The 13481-nt window shown below is 42.8% G+C and overlaps 1 protein-coding gene across 1 annotated transcript; it reads right to left on the reverse strand.

The window, feature by feature from the left end:
- Window positions 1-5627: 5627 nt before the first annotated feature.
- Window positions 5628-13114, reverse strand: LOC111720196 (immunoglobulin superfamily member 1-like). The gene is made up of 12 exons (XM_031961781.1): window positions 13081-13114; window positions 12866-12901; window positions 12432-12707; window positions 9812-10111; window positions 9212-9511; window positions 7975-8274; window positions 7255-7542; window positions 6690-6797; window positions 6552-6579; window positions 6309-6385; window positions 6163-6200; window positions 5628-5801 (listed from the first exon to the last, which is right to left on the reverse strand). Exons 1-12 carry the CDS (start codon window positions 13112-13114, stop codon window positions 5670-5672), a joined length of 1917 nt encoding a protein of 638 aa, XP_031817641.1. The 3' UTR covers window positions 5628-5669.
- Window positions 13115-13481: the final 367 nt, after the last annotated feature.

Genomic DNA, 13481 nt, shown 5'->3' on the forward strand with positions numbered 1-13481 from the left:
TTATTTTCTCCTTCTAAAATAGCCCAGTTAGTTTTTCTTAGAGGCCTATCTTTCTGCTTGGTTCCAAGAGATCTTGCAGTTGTCCTTTGCCTCTGCTTTCTTCAGTCTCCAGCCAGCACAAAGGTGGAAGATGGAATGGATCTGACTCCTCTAGCTCAACTCCGAATGTCTCCAGCCAGCACTAAGGTAAAAGTTGGAATGAATCTGTTTTGCCTCCGAGAGAGGGCCTGTGGGCTTTTGTATCTCCCAGAGTGCTCCTGGCTCTCAATCTCCCAGAGTGCTCCTCTCTGACTATTGTCAATGTTCCAAACTAAGTAACTTGAAGCTCTAAGAGCTTCTATATATATGATTTCCCAAAGGTTGACTCCTCCCAAGGGAGGGTTTAAGGGAGGTGTGAATTTGGATATCTCATACTAAACCCTGAAATCTCCCAAATGTGTGAACTCCAATGAGTACTTATATACATTACTGGGAGAAGGAAGGAATTTGTGTCCAAAGAAAAACTGGAACTCATAATTGAACAGCCAGTAGATAATTTTGATTATGTTAAGTTAAAAAGGTTTTGTACAAACAAAACAAATGCAGACAAGGTTAGAAAGGAAGCAATAAACTGGGAAATCATTTTTACATTTAAGGGTTCTGATAAAGGCCTCACTTTAAAAATATATATAGTGAATTGACTCAGATTTATAAGAATCCAAGCCATTCTCCAATTGATAAATGGGCAAAAGACCTGAACAGACAATTTTCAGATGAATAAATGAAAACTATTTCTAATCACATGAGAAGTTGCTCTAAATCACTATTGATTAGAGAAATGCAAATTAAGACAACTCTGAGATACCACTATCCACATCTCAGATTGGCTAAGATGACAGGAAAAGATACTGCTGAATGTTGGAGGGGATGTGGGAAAACTGGGACACTGATCCATTGGTGCTTGAACTGTAAACAGATCCAATCATTCTGGAGAGCAATTTGGGTCTATGCTCTGAAAGTTATCAAAGTGTGCATATCTTTGACCCAGCAGTGTTTCCATTGGGCCTATATTCCAAAGAGATTTCAAAAGAAGGAAAGGGATCCACACGTACAAAAATGTTTGTGGCAGCCCTTTTCGTAGGATTTTTGAGAGTGAGTGCCCATCAATTGGAGAATGGCTGAATAAGTTATGGTATATGAATGTTATGGAATATTATTGTTCTATAAGAAATGGTTAGGAGGATGATTTTAGAGAGACCTACAGAGACTTACATGAACTGATGGTAAATGAAATGAGCAGAACCAGGAGATCATTGTACAATGGCATCATCAATATTATATGATGATCAATTCTGATGGATGTGATTCTTTTCAACAATGATTAATGCCTGCTCCAATGATCTTGCAATGAAGAGAGCCATCTAGACTCAGAGAAAAGGCTATGGGAACTGAATGTGGATCACAAAATAACATTCACAGTCTATATGTTGTTGCTCACTTGCTTTTTGTTTTCTTATTTATTTTCTTTTTTGGATCTGATTAATTTTTTTTGTGCTCCAAGAGAATTGTATAAATATGTTTATACATATTGGATTTAACACATATTTTAACATGTTTAACATATATTGGATTACTTGCCATCTAGGGGAGGGGTTGGGGGGAAGAAGGAGAAAATCTGAAATACAAGAGTATGAAAGGGTCAATTTTGTCACATTCTCTGTGCATCGAATGTTTGTGGTAGCCCTTTTTGTAGTGACTAGAAACTGGAAACGGAGTGGATGCCCATCAGTTGGAGAATGGCTGAATAAATTGTGGTATATGAATATTTTGGAATATTATTGTTCTGTAAGAAATGACCAACAGGATGATTTCAGAAAGGCCTGGAGAGACTTACACGAACTGATGCTGAGTGAAACAAGCAGGGCTAAGAGATCATTATATACTTCAACAACAATACTAGATGATGACCAGTTCTAATGGACCTGGCCATCCTCAGCAATGAGATCAACCAAATCATTTCGAATGGAGCAGTAATGAACTGAACCAGCTACGCCCAACGAAAGAACTCTGGGAGATGACTAAAAACCATTACATTGAATTCCCAATTGCTATATTTTTGCCCACGTGCATTTTTGATTTCCTTCACAAGCTAATTGTACAATATTTCAGAGTCTGATTCTATTTGTACAGCAAAATAATGGTTTGGTCATGTATACTTATTGTGTATCTAATTTATATTTTAATATATTTAACATCTAGTGGTCATCCTGCCATCTGGGGGAGGGGGTGGGGGGTAAGAGGGGAAAAATTGGAACAAGAGGTTTGCCAATTGTCAATGCTGTAAAGTTACCCATACATATAACCTGTAAATAAAAGGCTATTAAATAAAATAAAAAAAATTATCTGTGCATATGTTTTGAAAATAAAAAGCTTTATTAAAAATATTTGAACCTTCTTTCTCATAGAAATGGTTCAAATTGGGATTGTAACAGTCATTTGGGTATAGAAATCTATCTTGTCTAACAGGGAAATAGTAGGGGAGGGGTGAATGAGAAGAGAGGAGTGAAAAAAGGGAAGGCAGCTGTTAGAAACAACAAACTTTTAAAGATGATGATGTGAAAGGAGAAGGAAGAACAAAAAAGCAGTAATATAGCATGGTGGGAAACACAGTAATCATAACTGTGGATTAAGAATGTAATGAACTCACCAATTAAGTCAAAGTGCACAGCAGAATGCATCAAATATTAGAATTGTATGGCACATTATTTATAAGAAACACATTAAAAGCAGAGAGACAGAATAAGGCTAAGAGTGTGGAACAAAATAGATTTTGCTTCTTCTTAGTTAAAAAAAAAGACTGAAGAGTGACAATTAAATTTAATAATCTTATCCAAAGGCATGAGTGGTTCAAAGAAAATCATAAATACCATTCATAATTCTCTCAAGAAGAATGACAATTGCACTATATCACAGAATTTATGGGATGAAGCCAAGGAGGGGCTTTGGGGAAAATCTACATCTCTGATAGCTTTCATTCATAAAATAGAGAAAAAGGAAGGATATCTATGATTTCAGCATGCAGTCAAAAATTTAAATAAAAATTGTCCAATTAAATATTTGATTGGACTTCCTGAAAAATCAAAGAAAAAATTATTAAAATTGAAAGGACAACATCAAACAAGGAATTTGTTTCATTTTATTTTATTGTATTTATTATGTTATTTCCTTCTAATTACATGAATAATAACTTTTAACATTTTTATATTCACTAAATTAATTTTTAAAATCATAAAACATTTCTAACAAAGGAACACTATAATATGTGCACAGCTCTGAATATATGCCAGAAACATATGGACTACTGATACTCTTTTTTCCCTTGTCTCACCCCTTCAAAAAATTTGTGACCCCAAATCAATGTGGTAGCAATAGTTACAGGAGGCAAAATTATTATTATTATTATTATTATTATTATTTTGCTACAAACCATGAACAAAAATGAAATTCACTCTCTGCTGGTGTTTCATAATTTCAATAATGTTTTTTTTTAAACTTTGCATTGCAGATTCTCTTCTCTTCCTTCCTCCTCAGCCACCGTTAGACTGGTATACTCTGTCCAAGTCTACACCCCAGTGTATGTTCCTAATAGCTATCATGGTTCCTCAGTGATGGCAGTTGGGGAAAGCGCCTTGAAATAAGGAGGAGACAAGGTGGAAGAGGAGAAGAAGGGAGAGAATTCCTTTGTGAAAAGTGCCCAAACCTTTAGTCTATTTTTTAAATAATTTTTTATTATAATAACTTTTTATTGACAGAATCCATGCCAGGATAATTTTTTATATTATTCCTTGCACTCACTTCTGTTTCGATTTTTCCTCTCTCTCCCTCCAGCCCCTCCCCTAGATGGCAAGCAGTCCTATATATGTTAAATATGTCACAGTATATCCTAGATACAATATATATGTGCAGAGCCAAACAGTTTTCTTGTTGCACAGTGAGAATTGGATTCAGAAGGTAGAAATAACCTGGGAAGAAAAACAAAACTGCAAACAGTTTACACTCATTTCCTAGTGTTCTTTCTTTGGGTGTAGCTGCTTCTGTCCGTCATTGATCAATTGAAACTGAATTAGGTCTCTTTGTCAAAGAAATCTACTTCCATCAGAATACATCCTCATACAGTATCGTTGTTGAAGTATATAATGATCTCCTGGTTCTGCTCATTTCACTTGGCATCACTTCATATAAATCTCTCCAAGCCTCTGTGTATTCATCCTGCTGGTCATTTCTTACAGAACAATAATATTCCATAACATTCATATACCACAATTTATCCAACCATTCTCCAATTGGTGGGCATCCATTCATTTTCCATTTTCTAGGCACTATAAACAGGGCTACCACAAATATTTTGGCACATACAGAGCCCTTTCCCTTCTTTAGTATCTCTTTGGGGTATAAGCCCAGTAGTAGCACTGCTGGGTCAAAGGGTATGCACAGTTTGATAACTTTTTGGGCACAATTCCAGATTGCTCTCCAGAATGGTTAGATTTGTTCACAATTCCACCAACAATGTATCAGTCTCCCAGTTTTCCTGCATCCCCTCCAACATTCATCATTATTTTTTCCTGTCATCTTAGCCAATCTGACAGGTGTGTAGTGGTATCTCAGAGTTGTCTTAATTTGCATTTCTCGAATTAATAGTGATTTGGAACACTCTTCCATATGAGTGGTAATAGTTTCAATTTCATCATCTGAAAATTGTCTGTTCATATCCTTTGACCATTTATCAATTGGAGAATGGCTTGATTTCTTATAAATTAGAGTCAGTTCTCTATATATTTTGGAAATGAGGCCTTTTACAGAACCTTTAACTGTGAAGATGTTTTCCCAGTTTGTTACTTCCCTTATAATCTTGTTTGCATTAGTTTTGTTTGTACAAAGGCTTTTTAATTTGATGTAATCAAAATTTTCTATTTTGTGGATCAATAATGGTCTCTAGTTCATCTTTGGTCAGAAATTTCTTCCTCCTCCACAGGTCTGAGAGATAAACTATCCTATGCTCCTCTAATTTATGTATAATCTCGTTCTTTATGCCGAAATAGTGGATCCATTTTTATCTTATCTTGGTATATGGTGTTAAGTGTGGGTCCATGTTTAATTTCTGCCATACTAATTTCCAGTTATCCCAGCAGTTTTTGTCAAATAATGAATTCTTATCCCAGAAGTTAGGATCTTTGGGTTTGTCAAACACTAGATTGCTATAGTTGACTATTCTGTCTTGTGAACCTAACCTGTTTCACTGATCAACTAATCTATTTCTTAGCCAATACCAAATGTTTTTGGTGACTGCTGCTTTATAATATAGTTTTAGATCAGATACAGCTAGGCCACCTTCATTTGATTTTTTTTTCATTAATTCCCTTGAGATTCTCGACCTTTTATTATTCCATATGAATTTTGTTGTTATTTTTTCTAGATCATTAAAATATTTTCTTGGAAGTCTGATTGGTATAGCACTAAATAAATAGATTAGTTTAGGGAGTACTGTCATCTTTATTATATTCACTTGGCCTATCCAAGAGCACTTAATATTTTTCCAATTATTTAAGTCTGACTTTATTTGTGTGGAAAGTTTTTTGTAATTTTGCTCATATAATTCCTGACTTTCCTTTGTTAGATAGATTCCCAAATCTTTAGTCTAAATATACAGCGTCATAGATTATAGGTTCTGTGGGTATCTCTTTAGCAGCCCCTTTTTTTTTATTCAAGGTTCTTAAATTCAGCTGACTGTATGTTACTTCCTGTGGGCCTTCAGCCCTGGGGACCTGAAGGAGAAATACAAGAGAAAGAGAACAGTGAGTGACTTCAGAGCAGCAGCTTAATCTAGTTCTATTGTGACAGCTTTGAAGACTCACTTGGGAAAACTATAGATGTCTTTTCAGTCTCACTGTTAGATACATGAAATGCACTTCAAAGAATTATGAAGGAAATAAATGATATTGAAGTACAGTTATGGAAATGTTATTTATATATTCTCACTAATTTAAGAGATTCTCATTTTAGAGGCAATGTACTGGAGGAGAAGAAATAAGAAAGATCTTCTCCAACATAGACCCTGTTGTTAAAAGTTAGGGTCAAGTTTGAAAGAAGTTTCTCTATGTAGAAGACAGGATGGAATTAACTTACGAATAGTTCCCCTGTTCTGTCCTTGGCAATTTCTGAATCTGAGGTGGAAATGAGATCATATCATTCCCAAGCTTCCCAACCAGGATTTCCTTCTACTATTCGTCTCCCTCCCAGGATCCTGCCCTCTTCCTGACCAGATAACTTACATGGGCTTTCATCTCTGGGTGCCTCAGGATGATGAGGCAGGCAGGTCCTCCAAGTAAGGCAAGAGCAACAAAAACAGCTACAGTAGGGAGAAAGGCAAGAAATAGCATAAGCAGATGGAATTCACTCTGTGAAGTTCTGTCAGCTTCCTCTCCTCACCAGAATCTCTTTGCAGTTCAGAGAGTCCAGGTTACATGGAAAAGAAGGAGCAGAGGGCAATGGGAAGAGGACCTGAGGCTCCTTACCTCTGAAGGCTGCATCCCCACAAAAACCCTGGGAGAGAGACATGGGAATAAAGAAGTAAAGTCAGGGAAGACCTCAAAGGAGGAAATGGAGGTCTAGCCCTTATTATTTCTGTTTCGTCCTCTCTTCCCCAAACTCACCCATAGGAATGGATCCATGGCAGAGGAATGCAAACAGGAGAAGGCAGAGGAGGAGGAGAAGAAAGGAAACACAGCTGAGGAGGATGATGATGAAGTTGTTACTGGGATCTGAACATAGATTGGGGGCACAGAAGAATCATCATAAATAGCTGTGCAAAGGAACACTTACCCTTCCTATATAATTGTTATCAAGTTTTTCTCTTATCCCCTCTACAGCCTCCCATCCCCAGCATTTAACAATTTGGTACAAATCTTGTTCAATGAGGGTTTATTTTTGGAATCAGAGTAAGATAAACAGAAGTCAGAATAAAGATGTGTGTGTGTGTGTGTGTGTGTGTGTGTGTGTGTGTGTGTGTGTGTGTGTGTGTGTAAAGGAATAGGGAAGAAAGCCTTATGTCTCAGTTCACACACTGGATCTCCATTGGCCTGGAAATGAGGACAGTGTCAAAGTTTCTGTAGACGTTACCCTGTATCTCTTGGCCAGAACCAAGGCCATGCTTTCCTTTCTTTGCAGGGACCAAGGAATGGAGTGCTTATTGACATCTTCCCATCATCCTGCTCTCACCTCTTACTAGAAGCTCCATGGCATCACTACGTTGTTTCCAGAGACTTTTATTGGTGCCCAGCTGATAGCTGCAGCTGTAATTGCCAGAGTGCTTGGGGGTCACATGACTCAAGAGGAACTGGCCCCGATCTTCATGGGCTTCCATGCTATGTGGGATTTCCTCAACTCCCTCCTTGTACAGAATAAACCTTGTAGCCCATGAAGGTCCCCAGCAAAGGAGGGTCACATTGGTTCCTGAGACCACCTCTTGTCCAGGTGAGGCAGAGAGGGAAGGCTTGGGGAGATGATCTGGAGGCACAAAGAGAGAGCAGAGATGCTCAAGACACACCCCCATAGTTGTGATGAGAGCAAGAGTGTAGAGGTCTCTAAAAAACTCCCTGACCATCAGCTCCAGCTTCCACTGACTCTGACCATTCCTTGCTCTATTTCCCTGAATGGAGAGAGATGGTCAACCTCAGGTGTTGTTTGGGGCTCTCTAGCTAACGATGGGCAGGTGTTTTCTCCTTCCATTCTTGTTCCCTGAGAGGTGCAATACTGAGCAGGACCTTTTTCCCTCTCTTGGTCTCTGCATTCTGACACCCAGTCTGTTTTAGCCCAATCTCTACTTCATGATGATAAAATAAGCCCGAAAATGACGTCCTCACAGATTTTCTGGGTTGCCTTTCAATCATACCTCCCAACCCTCTATTTTATGCCTTGAGAACTTGTATACACCCTCACCTGTCACCTGGATCTCTAGAACCTCACTGGGCTCAGACACTTGGTATGGAGCCATCCTCCCATAGTAGACACAGGTGTAGTTGCCAGTATCCTGGGCTCTCACAGAGAGGAAGGGGAAGACAGCAGAGGTCCCAGTTGGGCTCTGGCTCTGCAGGGGCTGAGGGCTGCCCACCTTCAGCAGAGCAAATGTCGCTCTCCAGAATGCTGACCGAGGGGGCTGCCTGCACTGGAGAGTCACATGCTGCCCAGGCTCCACCACCAGGTTTGGGAGGGCTGAGAGGGAAGGCTTGGGCAGAGATCCTGTGAGGGCAATAAGTGGGGTGGGGGAATGGGGTGAAGGCCGGAAGTCAGGAAACTTAGGTCAAGTCCCTGCTCTGTCTCTCATTTTCCGTGACTGTGGCTCCCTCACTGGGTCTATCTCATTCCTCTTTGGTTGTCCACATGTTTTTTTAATCATGTCCAATGATAGGACCCCATTTAGAGTTTTCTTGACAAAGATATTGGGGTGCTTTGCCATTTTCTTCTCTAGCTCATTTTATAGATGAAGAAAATGAGACCAACAGAGTTAACTGAAATGTTCAGGAAATGAGGTAGTAATGGTATGGAAGCCAGACTTGAATTCAGGGAGAGGAGTCTTTCAAATTCAAACCCAGCTTCTATCCCTGATCCATGAGCTTCCTTTAAGCCCTTTGTACATGACAAGTTTGACTAGCTATCTGGCTGGTGCTAGTCAGGGGGGTAAGGAGACTTCCAAACTGGAGAGTGTTCCTCCAGCCTTTGATCTCATACATCTGATGACTCCCCGGGATCGAAGCTCATGGCCCCTCATTCCCTTCCCTTCTAGTCTGTGAAAGACAAGTCCAGGCTGAAGCCTAATCTTGGCCTCCGATCAGGGTCCAGTAATGAGAAAGCTCAGACTTGTCTCCAAGTTTTGTCCCTCACTTGTTGGGTGACCGTGGACAAGTCCTTTCCTCTCAGGGTCTTGTTTGTCCCTTGGTAATGGGAGGGTTTGGTCTCAAGAACCTACAAAGTCCATTTCAGGTTTTAGTCCCTTTCAGGTTTTAGTCCCTTTCAGGTTTTAGTCTCTGTGACTCTTCTCCTAGCTCCCAACTCAGGAACCACCATAAGATTTTGCCCAAGATTTGAGATTACAAGATCACAAGAGTTGGCTATGTAGGTACCATGCCCTTGCCCCCATGAGGGCGAGAGGGGAGGGGTGGGTCCCCAGCAGGCTCACCTGGCACCACCAGCTCCAGGGCATCACTGGGCACTGATTCTCTACCAGAGGCTGTCCTGTCCTTGTAAGTACAGCTGTAGCTCCCAGTGTCCCCAGGTGTCACCGAAGGAAGGGAGAAGTCTGTCCAGAGATCTGCTGAGGGCTGCTGCTGTAAGGGCCCCGGGGTCCCAGCCTTCTGCAGAGTGAAAGTCACTTCCTTAAGAGAAGACAGCCTGGGTCTTGAGCACCACAGAGTGCTGTTGGTCCCTGGGGCCACCACAAGGTCAGCTTTGGCCCAGAGTGTAGGCTTGGGGAGTGGTCCTGAGGAGAAAGGGGTGACAGTTGTCAAGGTCCTATGTCATTTGTAGGGACCCTTTTTTATCACCCAATGAAAGGTATAGCAGAAATTTTGCCTCTTTTCCCACTTTCTTAGCTGGGACCAATCACATTATCTTGAGGCCCAAAGCTGAATCCATATAGAACAGGATAGAGTACCAGAGTCTCCCTTCCCTCAAACCATCCCTCAACAATCTGTGGATTTTATTCTGTCCCCAAAGCTCTATGGCCCCCCCTATTTTGGGGATGGAATTGGACACTTAGGATGTGTCCATCTCTAGTCACCAGACACAGTCAGCTCCAGAGCCAGGCTGGGATTCGACCCTCTGTAGGGGGGTGTCTTCCTGTAGTAAATACAGCTGTAGCTCCCAGAGTCCTCAGCCTTCACATATGGAAGTGAGAAAGCAGCTTGGCTCTCTGCAGGACTTTGCAGCTGCAAGGGCTCCAGGCTCTTTGCCTCCAGGAGGGCAAAAATGTAGTCGTGAGAGGATGACAGTGATGGCATTTGGCACCAGAATGTCACTGTTGTTGCTGGAGATACTGGGAAGCCATGTGAAGACAAAATGCTGGGTGTGGGGAGGCCTGCTGTGAAAGGATGAAGGAAATGAGAGACATGATCTCTCACCATCAGCCATTCCCAGCATTGCCTGAAACAGCATTAGCAGGGCTAAGGTGGGCTGAAGGTTCCTGACCAGACAGATCCCTGTTTCCAGTCCTGTCTCTTATGGGCCAGAACTCTGGACTTAAAACAAGGATTCTTACAAGGTGCTAGCTCAGTGGAATTGATGAGACAATGGTTCTCAGTTTAGCGTGGTGCTTAAGAGTTCTCTAGTTCAGGATGATTGATTAATCTTGCAACAAGTAATGGTTCCCTAGTGCTATAATGATTGGCTTATACTCAGTATGATAAATGGATTTAACTGTAATGAAGCATATAAGCTGGGACAAACTCAGCCAGGGCAGGACCCAGAGACGCATTTGTTCCATCATCCACCTCTGTGGTGGCTGGAGGCTGGAGCACAAGCCCAGGGACTCAGAGCCAGATTCATTCACTTCATCTCCCACCACCGTGGTGGCCTGCCTCCTGCACTTCCCCCACTGAGACCAAGGCTGGTCTGAAAGGCTCTCCAGAAAGCTGCCCAGGCCCCAGGTAAGAAAACTAGATTGTGAAGGAAAAGTAAAGGATTTGGACTTTAACACCTGGCTATTCTCGTGGTGATTACTTTACTGAAAAGAAAACTGGTTCCAAGACCTTCAGAAACCCAAGCAAGAGTGCTACATTGTCGGCCATCTCACTGGTCAGTAACATGGCTCTCAGGATCATCAGAAAAAAATGTTCTGAGCCCAGGAAGGCTGTGAATGTGCAGAGCCATGGGAAGGGAAGAGTCCTGGACAGAGGAGTCACCCTGCCCCAGCTGCCCCTTTCTCACCTCCTTCAAGACACCGAGCTCCAGGCCGAGAGCCTTGGTTTACTCCATCAAGGAAGGCTGCTAATGCAACATCACTCACAAATTCAGGTCTTTTCCTCAGCTACATGGTTTGGAAAGCTCTTACTTCCTAACAATCCCATGACCATGTGGGCTGGGATGTGCTTAGAGAGAAATTCAGCTTCTCAAGACGGGCTCTACCATTTTCCACCACTGTTGCAGGATGACTGGTCTTTGTCCTGCTTATCCTTGCCCAGTCCTCAGTGAGGCTAGAGAGGATCTGGCAGAGCTTTATGTGGCCAGTGGTGGGGAAGATCCTGGTACAGGAGGACAGGGGATCCCTCTGGACTGATCTGATCCTGCCCTCTCTTATCACCTACCAGCCATTTCTTGTTCACTGACTGGGGGAGCCAAAGGTTTAGAAAAAGCACCATCCCTGCTCCCACCAGAGGCCTTGTATTCCTAAAGGTCACAAGGTTTTGAATTCAAATGATCCTGTTATATAATCCTTCCCTTTCATGCCATGGAAGGGAGAGCTGAGATCTTCAGGGACTAGCCCACTGTTACCCAGCCGGGAGCTGGGGGTGCAGGTCTCTGAGGCCCTCTCCCAAGCTCCCACTCTTAGGCACTTTCCCTCTTCAGCAGGCTCCCTTCTAACACTGGCCAGATAGACGGCAGCCTGAGATGCTGGGAAGGGTCCCAATCTTCACAAAAGAGAGGTGAAGATAGCATGCTGGGAGGGCCGAGGAGCAGATCAGTGACATTTATTGCCATCAGGGAAAGCACGAAAACCAGGGTCTGAGCTGGACTTTAACCATGTGCAGGAAATTGAGTGTGAAGGTAGGAAAGGCATCAGAAGCAGGGGAAACATCTGTTCAGGGGAATGGGAATGTAGTAAGGACAGAAGGAAGCGGTGGGAAATACAACTGAACATGGAGGGTGTTGCTGGGTTGGATCTTAGAGAAGAAAGAAAAAGTTCATCTAGATTCCATTTACTCAGGGAAAGCTGTGTCCCTCTTCTCCCAAAGGCTGCTGGGTATCATCTGAAGAAGGAGCAGTCTGGCTCTCATGACTGCATCACCAAGGGACTCTGAGCAAGTTGGGCAATATCCCTGGGTTTGGAGCTGGGAGACATGGCTTCTATTCCCCTGACCTAAAGAACATTCCCACCTACTTAAGTCCCATCTCCTCTCCAAGCTTCAATTTCCCCATCTCTAAAAGAGAAATCATGATACATGTATACTCCTCCTCATAGGGTTATTAAGGAAGAAGATTTCAAAACTCAAAATATGAGTTTAAGGGCAACAGGTTCCCAGAGAACTGTGAGCTGTGAGAAAGTAAAGGAGAAAGAAGAGGAAGATAATATAGCCTGAGGGTTTGCCCCATTTATAAGTTTACTTTCTAGAGAAGGATCTGGGCTTCCTAACCCAGGATTAGTTCCTTGCCCCCAGGGATGGTTGAATACCGGCACTCCTTACCTGTCACCACAAGGATCAGGGAGTCACTGAGCTCTGACCACAAGGGTCCCTGCCCAGAGCGGCACCTGTAGCTTCTCGCATCTTTGATGGAATTCACTTTCTTGAGCACAAAGTCTGCCTGTGACCACGAGTCATTTCTCTCCGCTCTGAGTTCTCCATCCTTCCAGAGCTGGAATCTGTCACTCTCCAGTCCTCCCTGGCACCTGAGGATCACATTCCCTCCCTCCGGTACCACAGGGCTTGGGTCAGCCCAAAGGGTCGGCCTGAAAAGGGCATCTGAATAGGAAAAATATTCAAGATTTTTCAGGATTTCTCTCACCCTGTGAATCTTTCATCTCTGGACTCTGAAGTTCCTATCCTGGGAGTGGATTTCTGAGTTGTTTTGGGACCAGGAGTACAAAAAGAACAATGGGATGTTGGGGGGCAGCACTCACCCATCTCTGCTGTAATCTCCCAGTGCAGGCACAGTCCTGTAAGAGAAACTCAGGTCAGAACATGGAGGAAGAGCCATTTGAGCAGACATTGGGGTCCTCCTTCACCTCCAGTGCTTCTGTGTCCTCCTTAAGTTTCTTCCCCATTGACCAGGTCAGCCAGCGTAGAATCCTGTCACAATGTCCTTCCTTACCCTGGTTTGACCCTGGAGACTCACCAATGGAGATCAGGAAAGTCACTGTGGAGTCCATGGTGGTTCATTAGCTCTGTCCTGGGCCGTGTAGCCTCAACTGTGCAGAGCGGAAAAGGCAGGCCAAATGGAGGCTGGCCCAGGATGTGGTGGCCAGCCCTGCTGCCTCATGCCTCCTTAACCCAGGCCCCACAGTTTCCGCTCTTATACTGATGAAAGGGACCATGGTCCCTGAAGGCTGAGTTCTGAGGGGATCAGAGTGGCTTATGGTAAATGGAATCTGGCAAGGAAACTGATGGGTATTTAGTGTTAAAGAGAACTGAAAGGGGTGTGGGGCCTCCACAAATGCCTCGCTTTTCCACAAAAGGCCCAACATCCCCCTTATGTAGCCTCTCCCTGAAATTACCAGATTAGGCACAAAGGCTTAA

Source organism: Sarcophilus harrisii, chromosome 3 (genome assembly GCF_902635505.1).
Source record: "Sarcophilus harrisii chromosome 3, mSarHar1.11, whole genome shotgun sequence".
Taxonomy (NCBI): Eukaryota; Metazoa; Chordata; class Mammalia; order Dasyuromorphia; family Dasyuridae; genus Sarcophilus; species Sarcophilus harrisii.